Source organism: Triturus cristatus, chromosome 8 (genome assembly GCF_964204655.1).
Source record: "Triturus cristatus chromosome 8, aTriCri1.1, whole genome shotgun sequence".
NCBI lineage: Eukaryota > Metazoa > Chordata > Amphibia > Caudata > Salamandridae > Triturus > Triturus cristatus.
In genome coordinates this window covers 1,616,619,907-1,616,634,014 of record NC_140591.1, presented here as the reverse complement: position 1 = coordinate 1,616,634,014, position 14,108 = coordinate 1,616,619,907, and the positions used below count along the sequence as shown (strand labels likewise).

The window sequence follows — 14,108 nt, the reverse complement described above, 5'->3', positions numbered from 1 at the left end:
GAATTTGTAAAATAAGCAGATATTTGATCTTTGAGGCCCGGATTCAAGCTGTTCTTGCACTGGTGATGTCGCGTATTGATTACGCTAACTCTTTGTACGCCGGTATCCCGGCGTACCAACTACACCGACTCCAACTGGTGCAGAACCAAGCCGCGAGGCTTGTATATGGTCAACCCAAATCTCATCATGTGAAACCGCTATTGAAAAATTTACATTGGCTTACCGTGTGTCAACGCAGTCTCTTCAAACTGGGCTGCACTGTCTATAAAGCTCTCTCGGACTATGGCCCGGCTTTCATTATGTCCAGACTACAACGTTATGCCCCCTCTCGAGTTTTGCGCTCTGCAAACATGAATCTATTAACCCCTTGTCTGTTTAAGCGCAAAAAACACGGGGGTCTTCGCTTCTCGATTCTGGCGCCACAGTTCTGGAATTCCCTTCCCCCTGAACTGCGCTTGTCCTCTTCCTATGCTCAGTTTAGGACTTTGCTCAAAACCTGGCTGTTTGTCCAGGCTTACAACTGAACCTTCCTTTTCTCTTTGTTATGCAACTGACCGACTCCACTTAGCGCCAAGAAACCGTTGGTGAACGTGCGCTGTATAAATACTTTTTAACATAACATAACATACGACAGAAGTAGAAAACACATTAACCAGTATGCAGAAGTGAGACAGGAAAAGTAGTCTATAATTACTGCAGTCGCATCCTAAATGGTGTTTACTGGTCTAAAACATCAAGGAAAGCTCTTTGTCCTCCTGGCATAGGGGCCTGTTCTCTCCACTATGAAAAGTACAGCTTCACCTTCTTTGAGGGCCGGCTGCCTTTGTAGTACTTCTCTAGAACCCAGGACAGATCCCAGCATTGAGGGGAAGTTATACATAGATTCATGTTCTGGACCAACACCAGTCAGTGCTGATGCAAAAGAGCGTCTCCTTCAAGTGCAGATGACATCTACGTCATTGACTCAAGGGGGGCATAGTTACCATTCTTCATAGGCACTAGCAGGATTTGGGGCCTAACTAAAACCACAAACAAAACAAAACCTTTGTTGGTTTAAACATTAAAACCTCGATCAAAGTAGCCTACTATATCTCTGCAGGCTTTCTTCTCTGTTTTTGCAGGACAAGTGAGGAGCAGGCTTCTAATGGCCAAGCTGCATGTGCTGGGAGTCACTGTCTCCCTCAGCAGTGGTAGCTTGTCATTATTAGGCTAAACCCAGCATAATGCATGGGGAGGAAGGGAGCACAGCTAGCGTGCCTGGGCAGTTGGTCTATCCTGACAAAGAAGTGATGTATACTCCCTTCTCCACCAGACTCCTCCGAGGTCTCCAAGAGTACGCTCCGGCCAGCAGCAAGAAATCTCCTACTGTGAAGTTGTACATGCAATGTGGTGGCCCATCTTTGAAGTATAAAATAACATTCTGGAAAAGCTGAACAATATTTTATATTCTTCCAAGATGACTGGCTGGTGGTATTGGCTGTGCCAATGTCCGCTTAATTGTGCAAGTGCACTGGCAAAACCAATAGCAGTGGAGAGTGGCATCAGCAGAGCAGAGTGAGAGAGAGACAGAGAGAGAGAGACCAAGACACAGCAGTGTTTGATGCTGGGCAGGGCAAAGAAACAAGAACTATTGAGGCAGTAGCTTTGAAGGGGAGAGAACAAAAGATGATGGTGGGAGATGCAGAGGCTAAGAGAGTGACTGCAAGAGGAGGGCAAAGAGCCTGCTTGAGAAAGAAAAAGTGAGAGACAGATAGAGAGGGAGCAAGAGAGAGAGAGGCAGCGAGCCAGCAGGGGCAGACAGCAGCATGACATGGACTTTCCTGCAGTGTCAAGCCAAAATTCTTTTTTTTGTTTAGTGTACTTCTTTGACACTGCAGTGGAAGGATACACTAAACCAATATAAAATTAGAGATACATATAAGTGCTCCGATGGTAGGACAGGAGGAAGGACAGCAAATCAAGAGGGGGCAGTTGAGATAGACAAGACAGCCATCCATCCATGAGCAAAGGAGAGACCCAAAGCCCACAATAAGTATTGGTTATAATGATGTCCCAGACAAGTAGCCAACGTGGTCTGCAGCTCCACCATACGAAATCTCTACAAAGATCATGCTTAGCTAGCCGCCCCCTTTCATGAAGCCAACGTACATCTTGGGACTCAGTAGAAAGGCTTGTAACCAGGGTAAGGAACAGCACCTCTTATTCTTGGTGCACAAATTGATATCTGGTGACGTAAGGCCATGACACTGACTTCAACCTCATTAATCATTCCATATTACTAGCCCTCATTGGGTGAACGGGAGTCCACTGGCAGAGTTCCCACAGACAATCACTCTTCCATTTCATGTTGTTTGCTTGAGGCTCAGATCTCAGTGTCTCACAGGACACAGCATTTTCCCACTCCTGATCCTTAATATATGTACATTCACTCACATTATGTGCGGCAACAATGCCATAGTTTACAACTAGGAGTACAGGTATTTCATGCTGAAGCTGCAGGGCCCAGTGAGGGTCTTGGGCGACTACTCTGTGAGATGCCTATTAAAAGCTGACTGCTGTCCTAACCACAACGCTAGCAAGACAGAAGCGAATAATCAGCGGCTTACGGGAGCTGCCCACCACCCAAATGAATTGTACAAAATAGGGTGGGTGGGGATAAACCTGGACAAGCCACGTCAGAGCAGAACATGTTTCCGATTCTGGAGTTCCCATTTTCTAGTCTTGGGATGAATTTAAGGACTAATTTAGGGTTGGGTAAACAATACCTCTATGAAGGGGGACATCACGCTGGTGGGTTCTCTACTGCATGTTGATTTGTTTTTACGAACTGGAGGTTTTTCCATTACCTCCCAACCCTAGAGTTTTGGAGCCTCTACATTTCTTGAGTTTGTCTGCATTGTAAAGAGGCAGTTGTGGCTTTGGTGGATCTGTATGTTATGAAGGCTAAGTTGTATTTTGGACCTCCCCACAGAAGAACCAGTGTAATCCTTGAGGATCCGAGTAATTTCATTGCATCTTTTTGCCTGCATGCTGATAGTGGGGTGCCACGATGAAGCTAGAGAACAGTCAAGGTTGCATTTTATGAATTATTGCAGAATATGACTGTTGCTTGATTAGATGTACTTGAGGTGCAAAATGCCCGGGATCACTTAGTCTGGCGGATGTGGGGGATCTGTGGCGCTTCAGCTGGCTCCATTAAAAACCTCTGGCCTAACGGCCCCTGCCACAGCCCACCAGGTCATAGTGACAGAGGCCTTACCCAACTTAGAGATGGCTGCCGACAGCTAGATTTTTCTAGTCAACAACAGCTATGAGAAGCATAGTGATTCTGGGCAGGAATATTAAGCAACGGTACTGACACGGAGAAAGAAATATTCAGACTGACAAAGTAGGTCAAGACACACAGTACCGGGTGAGTGAAGTCGAGGACCTCTGCTTACCTTTGGCCTGGAGGAACAACGTGATACTCCAAAGACCCCCCTTAATAATCTTGTGTAGATATAGTTGGAAATTGGATCTTTCCTCCATCTTTCTGACTCATTCCACTGGTCAATCATCCTTCATACCTCACCGTCCTTTACACCTCTCCATCTGCAACTGCCAACTCTTCCCAGAGTCCTCCTGACACGCATCCCTCTGCAGGGACCACTTCTCACCTCTATTTGCCTTAGCTCATCATCCACCTGTTGGACACTAAGAGCCAGGCCTCGTCGTTCACTCTGCAGCTCTGGCTTCTCTGAGTTCAGAATCTCCGCCAGAACCAGTTCTTCTAGATCTGTTTCGCTGATTCCCATGTAAAACACACTCAGGTTCTTCAGCATGGCAGAGTCAAGCGCTAAAAAGAATAAAACACAAAATTCACGTATTGTGCTCATTCCTGTCTAGTTCAATTGCATCTCTGTGCACTTGATTTTATCAGATGTATCACGCATCACGGAGAATAGCTGCAAAACTTTCATCACATTCATTTTAGGGTTAAAATAAATTGAAACCACCCTTAAATAATATATCTCATATTTACAGATAAGCGAATCCACACTTATGTGGGGGAACTCAAACCATGTAATTCTGAGGATCCTGAACAAAGAGCGTGCAAGCAGAAGTTTGGCACAGAGGCAGGTCAGCCATCCGTTACTGAATACTCAGGAGCTTGGTCATTCCTGGACTATGAGTATTCAAAAGTGATTTTTCCAGCCTCTTTGAGGTGATATGGTAGTTGCATAGGTCAGTGATATGCAGCACGTTTCTGTACAACCTCCTAGTGTAGCTGAAAATTGTCAAGAAACAAGAGGATGAGTCTAAAAATACAACTTTAATATCCTCATCTTCCCTCATAAGATGAAAGAAAATAAAGGAAGAAAGTCCTTGACAGGACTGGTCGCCTTCCTGAAAGTATCCTCATCTCATGATTCTCCTTCAGTATGGCGCCTTCCTGAAAGTATCCTCATCTCATGATTCTCCTTCAGTATGGCGCCTTCCTGAAAGTATACTCATCTTATGATTTTCCTTCAGTATGGCGCCTTCCTGAAAGTATCGCCATCTTATGATTCTCCTTCAGTATGGCGCCTTCCTGAAAGTATCCTCATCTTATGATTCTCCTTCAGTATGGCGCCTTCCTGAAAGTATCCTCATCTCATGATTCTCCTTCAGTATGGCGCCTTCCTGAAAGTATCCTCATCTCATGATTCTCCTTCAGTATGGCGCCTTCCTGTAAGTATCCTCATCTTATGATTCACCTTTAGTATGGCGCCTTCCTGTAAGTATCCTCATCTTATGATTCTCCTTCAGTATGGCGCCTTCCTGAAAGTATCGCCATCTTATGATTCTCCTTCAGTATGGCGCCTTCCTGAAAGTATCCCCATCTCATGATTCTCCTTCAGTATGTCGCCTTCCTGAAAGTATCCTCATCTCATGATTCTCCTTCAGTATGGCGCCTTTCTGAAAGTATCCTCATCTCATGATTCTCCTTCAGTATGGCGCCTTTCTGAAAGTATCCTCATCTTATGATTCTCCTTCAGTATGGCGCCTTCCTGAAAGTATCCTCATCTTATGATTCTCCTTCAGTATGGCGCCTTCCTGAAAGTATCCTCATCTCATGATTCTCCTTCAGTATGGCGCCTTCCTGAAAGTATCCTCATCTCATGATTCTCCTTCAGTATGGCGCCTTCCTGAAAGTATCCTCATCTTATGATTCGCCTTTAGTATGGCACCTTCCTGAAAGTATCCTCATCTTATGATTCGCCTTTAGTATGGCGCCTTCCTGTAAGTATCCTCATCTCATGATTCTCCTTCAGTATGGCGCCTTCCTGAAAGTACCCTTATCTTATGATTCTTCTTCAGTATGGCGCCTTCCTGAAAGTACCCTTATCTTATGATTCTCCTTCAGTATGGCGCCTTCCTAAAAGTATCCTCATCTTATGATTCTCCTTCAGTATGGCGCCTTCCTGAAAGTACCCTCATCTCATGATTCTCCTTCAGTATCTCGCCTTCCTGAAAGTACCCTCATCTCATGATTCTCCTTCAGTATCTCACCCTCCTGAAAGTATCCTCATCTCATGATTCTCCTTCAGTATCTCGCCTTCCTGAAAGTACCCTCATCTCATGATTCTCCTATTAGTATCTCACCCTCTTGAAAATACCCTCATCTTATGATTCGCCTTTAGTATGGCGCCTTCCTGAAAGTACCCTTATCTTATGATTCTCCTTCAGTATGGCGCCTTCCTGAAAGTATCCTCATCTCATGATTCTCCTTCAGTATGGCGCCTTCCTGAAAGTATCATCTCATGATTCTCCTTCAGTATGGCGCCTTCCTGAAAGTATCCTCATCTCATGATTCTCCTTCAGTATGGCGCCTTCCTGAAAGTATCCTCATCTTATGATTCTCCTTCAGTATGGCGCCTTCCTGAAAGTATACTCATCTTATGATTTTCCTTCAGTATGGCGCCTTCCTGAAAGTATCGCCATCTTATGACTCTCCTTCAGTATGGCGCCTTCCTGAAAGTATCCTCATCTTATGATTCTCCTTCAGTATGTCGCCTTCCTGTAAGTATCCTCATCTTATGATTCGCCTTTAGTATGGCGCCTTCCTGAAAGTATCCTCATCTTATGATTCACCTTTAGTATGGCGCCTTCCTGAAAGTATCCTCATCTTATGATTCTCCTTCAGTATGGCGCCTTCCTGAAAGTATCCTCATCTCATGATTCTCCTTCAGTATGGCGCCTTCCTGAAAGTATCCTCATCTCATGATTCTCCTTCAGTATGGCGCCTTCCTGAAAGTATCCTCATCTTATGATTCGCCTTTAGTATGGCACCTTCCTGAAAGTATCCTCATCTTATGATTCGCCTTCAGTATGGCGCCTTCCTGAAAGTATCGTCATCTTATGATTCTCCTTCAGTATGGCGCCTTCCTGAAAGTATCCCCATCTCATGATTCTCCTTCAGTATGTCGCCTTCCTGAAAGTATCCTCATCTCATGATTCTCCTTCAGTATGGCGCCTTCCTGAAAGTATCCTCATCTCATGATTCTCCTTCAGTATGGCGCCTTCCTGAAAGTATCCTCATCTCATGATTCTCCTTCAGTATGGCGCCTTCCTGAAAGTATCCTCATCTCATGATTCTCCTTCAGTATGGCGCCTTCCTGAAAGTATCCTCATCTCATGATTCTCCTTCAGTATGGCGCCTTCCTGAAAGTATCCTCATCTTATTATTCGCCTTTAGTATGGCACCTTCCTGAAAGTATCCTCATCTTATGATTCGCCTTTAGTATGGCGCCTTGCTGAAAGTACCCTTATCTTATGATTCTCCTTCAGTATGGCGCCTTCCTAAAAGTATCCTCATCTCATGATTCTCCTTCAGTATCTCACCCTCCTGAAAGTATCCTCATCTTATGATTCTCCTTCAGTATCTCGCCTTCCTGAACGTACCCTCATCTCATGATTCTCCTATTAGTATCTCACCCTCTTGAAAGTACCCTCATCTTATGATTCTCCTTCAGTATGTCGCCTTCCTGAAAGTACCCTCATCTTCTGATTCTCCTTCAGTATCTCGCCCTCTTGAAAGTATCCTCATCTTATGATTCTCCTTCAGTATGTCGCCTTCCTGAACGTATCCTCATCTTATGATTCTCCTTCAGTATGTCGCCTTCCTGTAAGTATCCTCATCTCATGATTCTCCTTCAGTATGTCGCCTTCCTGTAAGTATCCTCATCTTATGATTCTCCTTCAGTATGTCGCCTTCCTGTAAGTATCCTCATCTTATGATTCTCCTTCAGTATGTCGCCTTCCTGAAAGTAGCCTCATCTTCTGATTCTCCTTCAGTATCTCGCCCTCTTGAAAGTATCCTCATCTTATGATTCTCCTTCAGTATGTCGCCTTCCTGAAAGTACCCTCATCTTCTGATTCTCCTTCAGTATCTCGCCCTCTTGAAAGTATCCTCATCTTATGATTCTCCTTCAGTATGTCGCCTTCCTGAAAGTACCCTCATCTTCTGATTCTCCTTCAGTATCTCGCCCTCTTGAAAGTATCCTCATCTTATGATTCTCCTTCAGTATGTCGCCTTCCTGAACGTATTCTCATCTTATGATTCGCCTTTAATATGGCGCCTTCCTGTAAGTATCCTCATCTTATGATTCACCTTTAGTATGGCGCCTTCCTGAAAGTATCCTCATCTCATGATTTTCCTTCAGTATGGCACCTTCCTGTAAGTATCCTCATCTTATGATTCACCTTTAGTATGGCGCCTTCCTGAAAGTATCCTCATCTTATGATTCTCCTTCAGTATGGCGCCTTCCTGAAAGTATCCTCATCTTATGATTCTCCTTCAGTATGGCGCCTTCCTGAAAGTATCCTCATCTCATGATTCTCCTTCAGTATGGCGCCTTCCTGAAAGTATACTCATCTTATGATTCTCCTTCAGTATGTCGCCTTCCTGAAAGTATCCTCATCTCATGATTCTCCTTCAGTATGGCGCCTTCCTGAAAGTATCCTCATCTCATGATTCTCCTTCAGTATGGCGCCTTCCTGAAAGTATCCTCATCTCATGATTCTCCTTCAGTATGGCGCCTTCCTGAAAGTATCCTCATCTCATGATTCTCCTTCAGTATGGCGCCTTCCTGAAAGTACCCTTATCTTATGATTCTTCTTCAGTATGGCGCCTTCCTGAAAGTACCCTTATCTTATGATTCTCCTTCAGTATGGCGCCTTCCTAAAAGTATCCTCATCTCATGATTCTCCTTCAGTATCTCACCCTCCTGAGAGTATCCTCATCTCATGATTCTCCTTCAGTATCTCGCCTTCCTGAAAGTACCCTCATCTCATGATTCTCCTATTAGTATCTCACCCTCTTGAAAGTACCCTCATCTTATGATTCTCCTTCAGTATGTCGCCTTCCTGAAAGTACCCTCATCTTCTGATTCTCCTTCAGTATCTCGCCCTCTTGAAAGTATCCTCATCTTATGATTCTCCTTCAGTATGTCGCCTTCCTGAACGTATTCTCATCTTATGATTCGCCTTTAGTATGGCGCCTTCCTGTAAGTATCCTCATCTTATGATTCTCCTTCAGTATGTCGCCTTCCTGAAAGTATCCTCATCTCATGATTCTCCTTCAGTATGGCGCCTTCCTGAAAGTATCCTCATCTCATGATTCTCCTTCAGTATGGCGCCTTCCTGAAAGTATACTCATCTTATGATTCTCCTTCAGTATGTCGCCTTCCTGAAAGTATCCTCATCTCATGATTCTCCTTCAGTATGGCGCCTTCCTGAAAGTATCCTCATCTTATGATTCTCCTTCAGTATGTCGCCTTCCTGAAAGTATCCTCATCTCATGATTCTCCTTCAGTATGGCGCCTTCCTGAAAGTATCCTCATCTCCTGATTCTCCTTCAGTATGGCGCCTTCCTGAAAGTATCCTCATCTTATGATTCGCCTTCAGTATGTCGCCTTCTCCTTCAGTATCAACAGCCTCTTAGGTGGCAAGGATGGCACTTAAGTGGGAGATATATGCAGTGGCTTTCAAGATCGAGACGACCCATTGAATGGTTTAACATCTGGCCTTTTGAAACATCCAGATAGGGTAATCGACTATATTGTCATCACTGTGATGGTCTTCGCGGTCCTCGTTGAAGATGGTATTGTGTATGCCAGAGATGTGGTTATAATCATCAATGAAAGGTGTTGACAGTACGGGCGATGGCAATGGGCGTCAATGGTGAGATGCTGATGGTGGAAACAGGGACCATCATTGGCACAGTCATTGACGGGGTCTCAGATTTTCTAAAAGGGTTTCTTTGGTGCTAGCAGAGTCTAAAAAGATGCTGTGCTCAGCCTGTGTTACTGCTTTTTTGTGGCCTTTCTGGGTGGTTCTACAGATGTACTGGGCTACATTTCGTCCTGTCAGATCGCATTTTTTCTAAGTGTCTTTTGAAGGATTGCTTTTGCTCAGGGGAAGTTTCCTCGCTTGAAAATGAATGGTGTGTAGCTTTTTCTTTCTTAAGCCTTCTGAACAGGTGGCCTTCTTGGTCACTGATGGTCTTGTTGAGAAAGAGCAATATATTTTATATTTTACAATCTTCAGTCTTCAGTTTTATGTCTCCATTGACAAGCAGATAAGCTGTACAATTTATTTTTAGGGTATAAAGCACAAGGTCTTAGATTTTGTCATTTTGTGAAAAAGTCAAAAATATACTAGATTATAACCCAGAGATAGTCAATCCACAAAAGGTGGCATCCTCTAGTGGACTGGAGTTCAGTGTGCCTTCACGACATTGGTTGGACTTTGGACCTTTTCTAATAAGGTGACGGGTACAAAAAAGAAATGGTTTTCTTTGCAAATGTGACCTTAGGGAGGATTTAAGCATGAGAATCTATGAGAGATCTAATGCTTCCGAATTTGGATGCAGAATTAGCGGGACTGGACTGTTCTGTGTCCGATCTCGCTAACCTGTCGGTCTTTTTCAAGCGGTATCACAGTAAAGCACAGCTGAGCTGGAGACCCTTCTTAAGCAAGATCATCTGCATTAAAGGTTACCTAAGTGGAGGTAACTGCTGAACAGTGTGGAGTGCTATGTGTGGAAAAATCAATCAGAAGAAAAAGAACTAAGAAGATACAAACTTATTTTACCACTGTGTGGACCAAAGCGAGACAGATACAAGGAGAACAAGAAGAACTCAGGCCTGCTCCTCTGAATCCAGACCTGGACACTCTAGCAATGGTGGAATCCTCCACGCCAGATATGAGCTCAAACTAGACATGCTGAATGACAAAGCTGTGGTTCCGGAGGTGAAGTAGGGTCTCATAGAAGGACAGATACGTGAGAAAGAAAAAGAAGAGCTATCGACTTGGGAAGAATTTGGGAGAACAGAAAATGTCACGCTAAAAGAGAACAGGATGCCTGCCTCACACATAGAGTATTTGGTAAACTGTTACTGAAAGTGCCATTTAGAGCACTGGAGCTGTAGTTAAAATGTGTTAGACAACCCAGAGTTTTTCATGCCCATGTCATCTGAGAACCGCTGCACCTGATTAGAGAGGATGATTCTTTATACATCTAAAATACTTCTACTTATGCGCCCAGGAGGGATATCATAGCTGTTGGAAGGCGGACCCCGAGGAGTCGGCGAGACCACCAAGGGGGGCCCTCACACTGTACGAAGTAGCCGAGCGCTGCCGAGAAGTCTCCTGAGAGATCCTTCTCCTATCACGTACTGGCACAGTAACACCACCACACCGGACTCAAGGAGGTTGTCTCAAGACAAGCAATTCTTTATCAGCAATAAAAAGGTTACGAGGTCAATATTTACACAAAGGGATCAAGGGATCCACCAAAAGTCTCAGTGTCTCTTTGGAAGGGTAGGGGTAGCGGGACAGTCTTTGGCAGGAGTGCGGTACGAGGGTACCTGGGGCCCAGTTCTTATCCTCAAGCTGGAGGACCTCCGGATCTCGGAGGGGTCGAGCCGCGACGGCGTCAGCAGGGCTCTGGCGTATAGTTTGTGGAGAGCCGCGATCCAATCAGCAGGGCTCTCAAGATGGTTTCTGCTCAGCTCGAGCCGCGACGTCGTCAGCAGGGCTCCGAGGGAGGTTTCAGCGAGGTTGGGCCGCGACAGCGTCAGCAGGGCTCCGATGTTCCAGGTGGCTTCAAAGTGTTCACAAGAAGGAGCCGCGACGCAGTCAGCAGGGCTCGTGATGGTTCCGACAAGAGTTCTCCTCCGTGGGGTCAGCCGCGATTCAATCAGCAGGGCTCTCGACTCCGGGATACAACTGCCGATCTGTGGCGGGGTCGCCCCAGATATAGGTCTGGAGCCCTTTGATGTCCGGACCCAGGCGCCCGGTGGGGGCGGAGAGGCCGGGTGGAGGTGGCCAGACGCCCAGCAGGAGAGGCGCCAGGCCCAAGGGAGTTGCAGGGCGATCACACCTCGAGAGGGGAGGACAGTTGGGGGTCCCATCGATACTGTCCTCCGCCGGGGGCGATGAATGGTTCCTGCCGCACCCCCTGGCCAGTTCGTGGTGCCTCGATGTCGGGGCTTCGCTGGGGTCGAGGCCGGGTTGAGCGGGGTCGCGCTGGCTGGTGCACAGAGTCACGTGGGTGCCAACAAGATGGCGGAGCCACGAGGGGTATGCGACCTCGTGCAGCTCAGGATGAAGGGCCTCGGTGCAGTTCAGAAGGGTGGCCCGTGAAGGCCGGTGCGGGGAACGGCCACAATCCACGGGGGTAAGGACCATGCCACGAGGCCGGGTCCAACAGGCGTCCCCCCCAGCCGAAGGCATGGAGAGTCACCCATCTCCTTGGGGATTCTCCTCGTCAAGGCGGAAGAAGCGGGACAGGCCGTCGGCGTTGGCGTGGTCATTGCCGGGCCGGTGTTCAACGTCAAAGTCCATCCCTTGTAGCGAGATGGACCACCGCAGCAGCTTGGGGTTCTCGCCCCGCATTTGCATTAACCACCGCAGGGGCCGGTGGTCGGTCTGGACCCAGAAGTGGGTACCGAAGAGGTAGGGCCGGAGTTTCTTGAGGGCCCACACCACAGCGAAGGCCTCACGCTCGATGGTGCTCCATCGTTGCTCCCGGGGCAGTAGCCGTCGGCTGATGAAGGCCACTGGTCGGTCGAGCCCCTTTTCATCGGCCTAGGACAGGACAGCCCCGATCCCATACTCGGAGGCGTCCGTCTGCACCACGAACTCCTTATTGTAGTCAGGGGCCTGTAGCACCGGGGCAGTACACATTGCGGTCTTTAGGGTGTCGAAGGCTGCTTGGCAGCGGGGTGTCCAGTGCACCTTCTTGGGCAGCTTTTTGGACGTTAGCTCTGTGAGGGGGCCAACAATGCTCCCATAGTCCCGGATAAACCGCCGGTAGTATCCGGTGAGACCCAGGAAGGCCCGGACAGCGGTCTGGGTAGTGGGGGGTTCCCAGGCCTGGATGGCATCTATTTTCGGTTGGAGAGGGGCCACCTGCCCGCTCCCCACTTGATGGCCCAGGTAGGTCACGGATCCGTGGCCGATCTGGCATTTGCTGGCCTTGATTGTGAGCTCGGCCCGCTGGAGGGCGGCCAGGACGGCTTTAATGTGAAGGAGGTGCTCTGCCCAGTGGTTGCTGTACACAGCAATGTCATCTAGGTAGGCCGCGCTGAAGGCCTCAAGCCCGGCCAAAACCTTGTTCACCAGTCTTTGAAAAGTGGCCGGGGCGTTCTTCATTCCGAAGGGCATCACCCGAAAGTGGTAATGCCCATCCGGGGTCATGACCCATACCTTCTGACCTGGCTCGAATTCTATGGTAGAGGAGTTCCGATCGTACCACCGCTTCATGTCCTCCTGGCTGGCCTCGAGGTTGGCTTCGGCCATGGCTCGGAACTTGCGGGTCTGGTTTCGGAGGGTCAGGAGGTATCGGTAGACGTCAGGAGGGGCGCCTTGGGGCTTCGTTTCCCAGCTCTCTTTGACCAGGCTGAGCGGTCCGCGGACCGGGTGTCCGTACAATAGTTCAAACGGGCTGAACCCCAGGGACTTCTGCGGGACCTCCCGATAGGCAAACAGGAGGCACGGCAGCAGGATATCCCATCTCCGCCTGAGGGGCTCTTCTAGGCCCTGGATCATTCGACTTTATTGTTCTGTTGAACCGCTCAACCAGTCCGTTCCCCTGAGGGTGATAGGGGGTCGTGAACTTGTATGTGACCCCGCACTGCTGCCACAGGGACCGCATGTATCTGGAAATAAAGTTCGGGCCTCTGTCGCTCACCACTTCGCGGGGAAATCCCACTCGGGAGAAGATCCCCATTAAGGCCCGGCCTACCACGGGGGCCATTATAGTTCTTAGCGGGACCGCCTCCGGGTACCTGGTGGCGTGGTCCACGAGGACCAGGATGAAGCGGTGGCCCAGGGCGGTCTGGGGGTCCAGGGGCCCCACGATATCGATTCCGACCCGTTCGAACGGGGTGCTGACGGCTGGAAAGGGTTGGAGGGGGGCCTTGACCCGACCCCCCGTCTTCCCGCTGGCTTGGCAGGTCTGGCAGGACCGGCAGTGGTTGTCCACGTCTCTCCGCATCCGGGGCCAGTAGAAGTGGGTCACCAGACGGCTGTACGTTTTGTCTTGCCCCAAGTGTCCGGCGAGGGGCACATCATGTGCCAGGTTGAGCAGGAACTCCCGGAAGCGGAGGGGGACCACCAACACTCGGCTGGCCCCGAGTTCTGCCACTTTCTGCTCACTGTATAGCAGGCCCTCGGCCCAGTAGACCCAGTGGGTGCCGGTCTGGTCCCCGTTGGTTTGGGCGGACGCTTGTTGGCGGACCCCTTCGAGAGTGGGGCAGGACTGCTGCTCTTGTTGGAACTGCTCCCGGGTGGGGCCCCCTTCGTGTCGCCATTGTGTCAGCTCTGGTAGGGCGCACGGGGAAGCCATCTCTTCGGGGGAGGATTCACTAGGTCCAGGGTCGGTGTCCGCCTCCCCCTCGCTGCTGGCGGGAGGTGGTGCGAGCCCCTCGGGCTGGGCGGCCCCGGAGGCCGAGGATGAGCGGGGGGCCCGGGCGGTCATGGACCGGGTGATGGCACAGGCCCAGTCAGATAGTCCCAGCATTCGGAGGTGCTCTCGTCGCTCTACTTGAGCCCAGGGGGAACTCTCCAAGTCGTTCCCC

The 14,108-nt window shown here is 48.7% G+C and overlaps 1 protein-coding gene across 1 annotated transcript in view; it reads right to left on the bottom strand.

The window, feature by feature from the left end:
* The window catches only part of DNHD1 (dynein heavy chain domain 1), an 856,151-nt gene that overhangs the window by 262,139 nt on the left and 579,904 nt on the right, over positions 1–14,108 (bottom strand). The window contains exon 36 of the mRNA XM_085623548.1: positions 3,657–3,835. Within this exon, the coding sequence (XP_085479674.1) occupies positions 3,657–3,835 (179 nt within the window). The remainder of the gene's footprint in view (positions 1–3,656; positions 3,836–14,108) is intronic.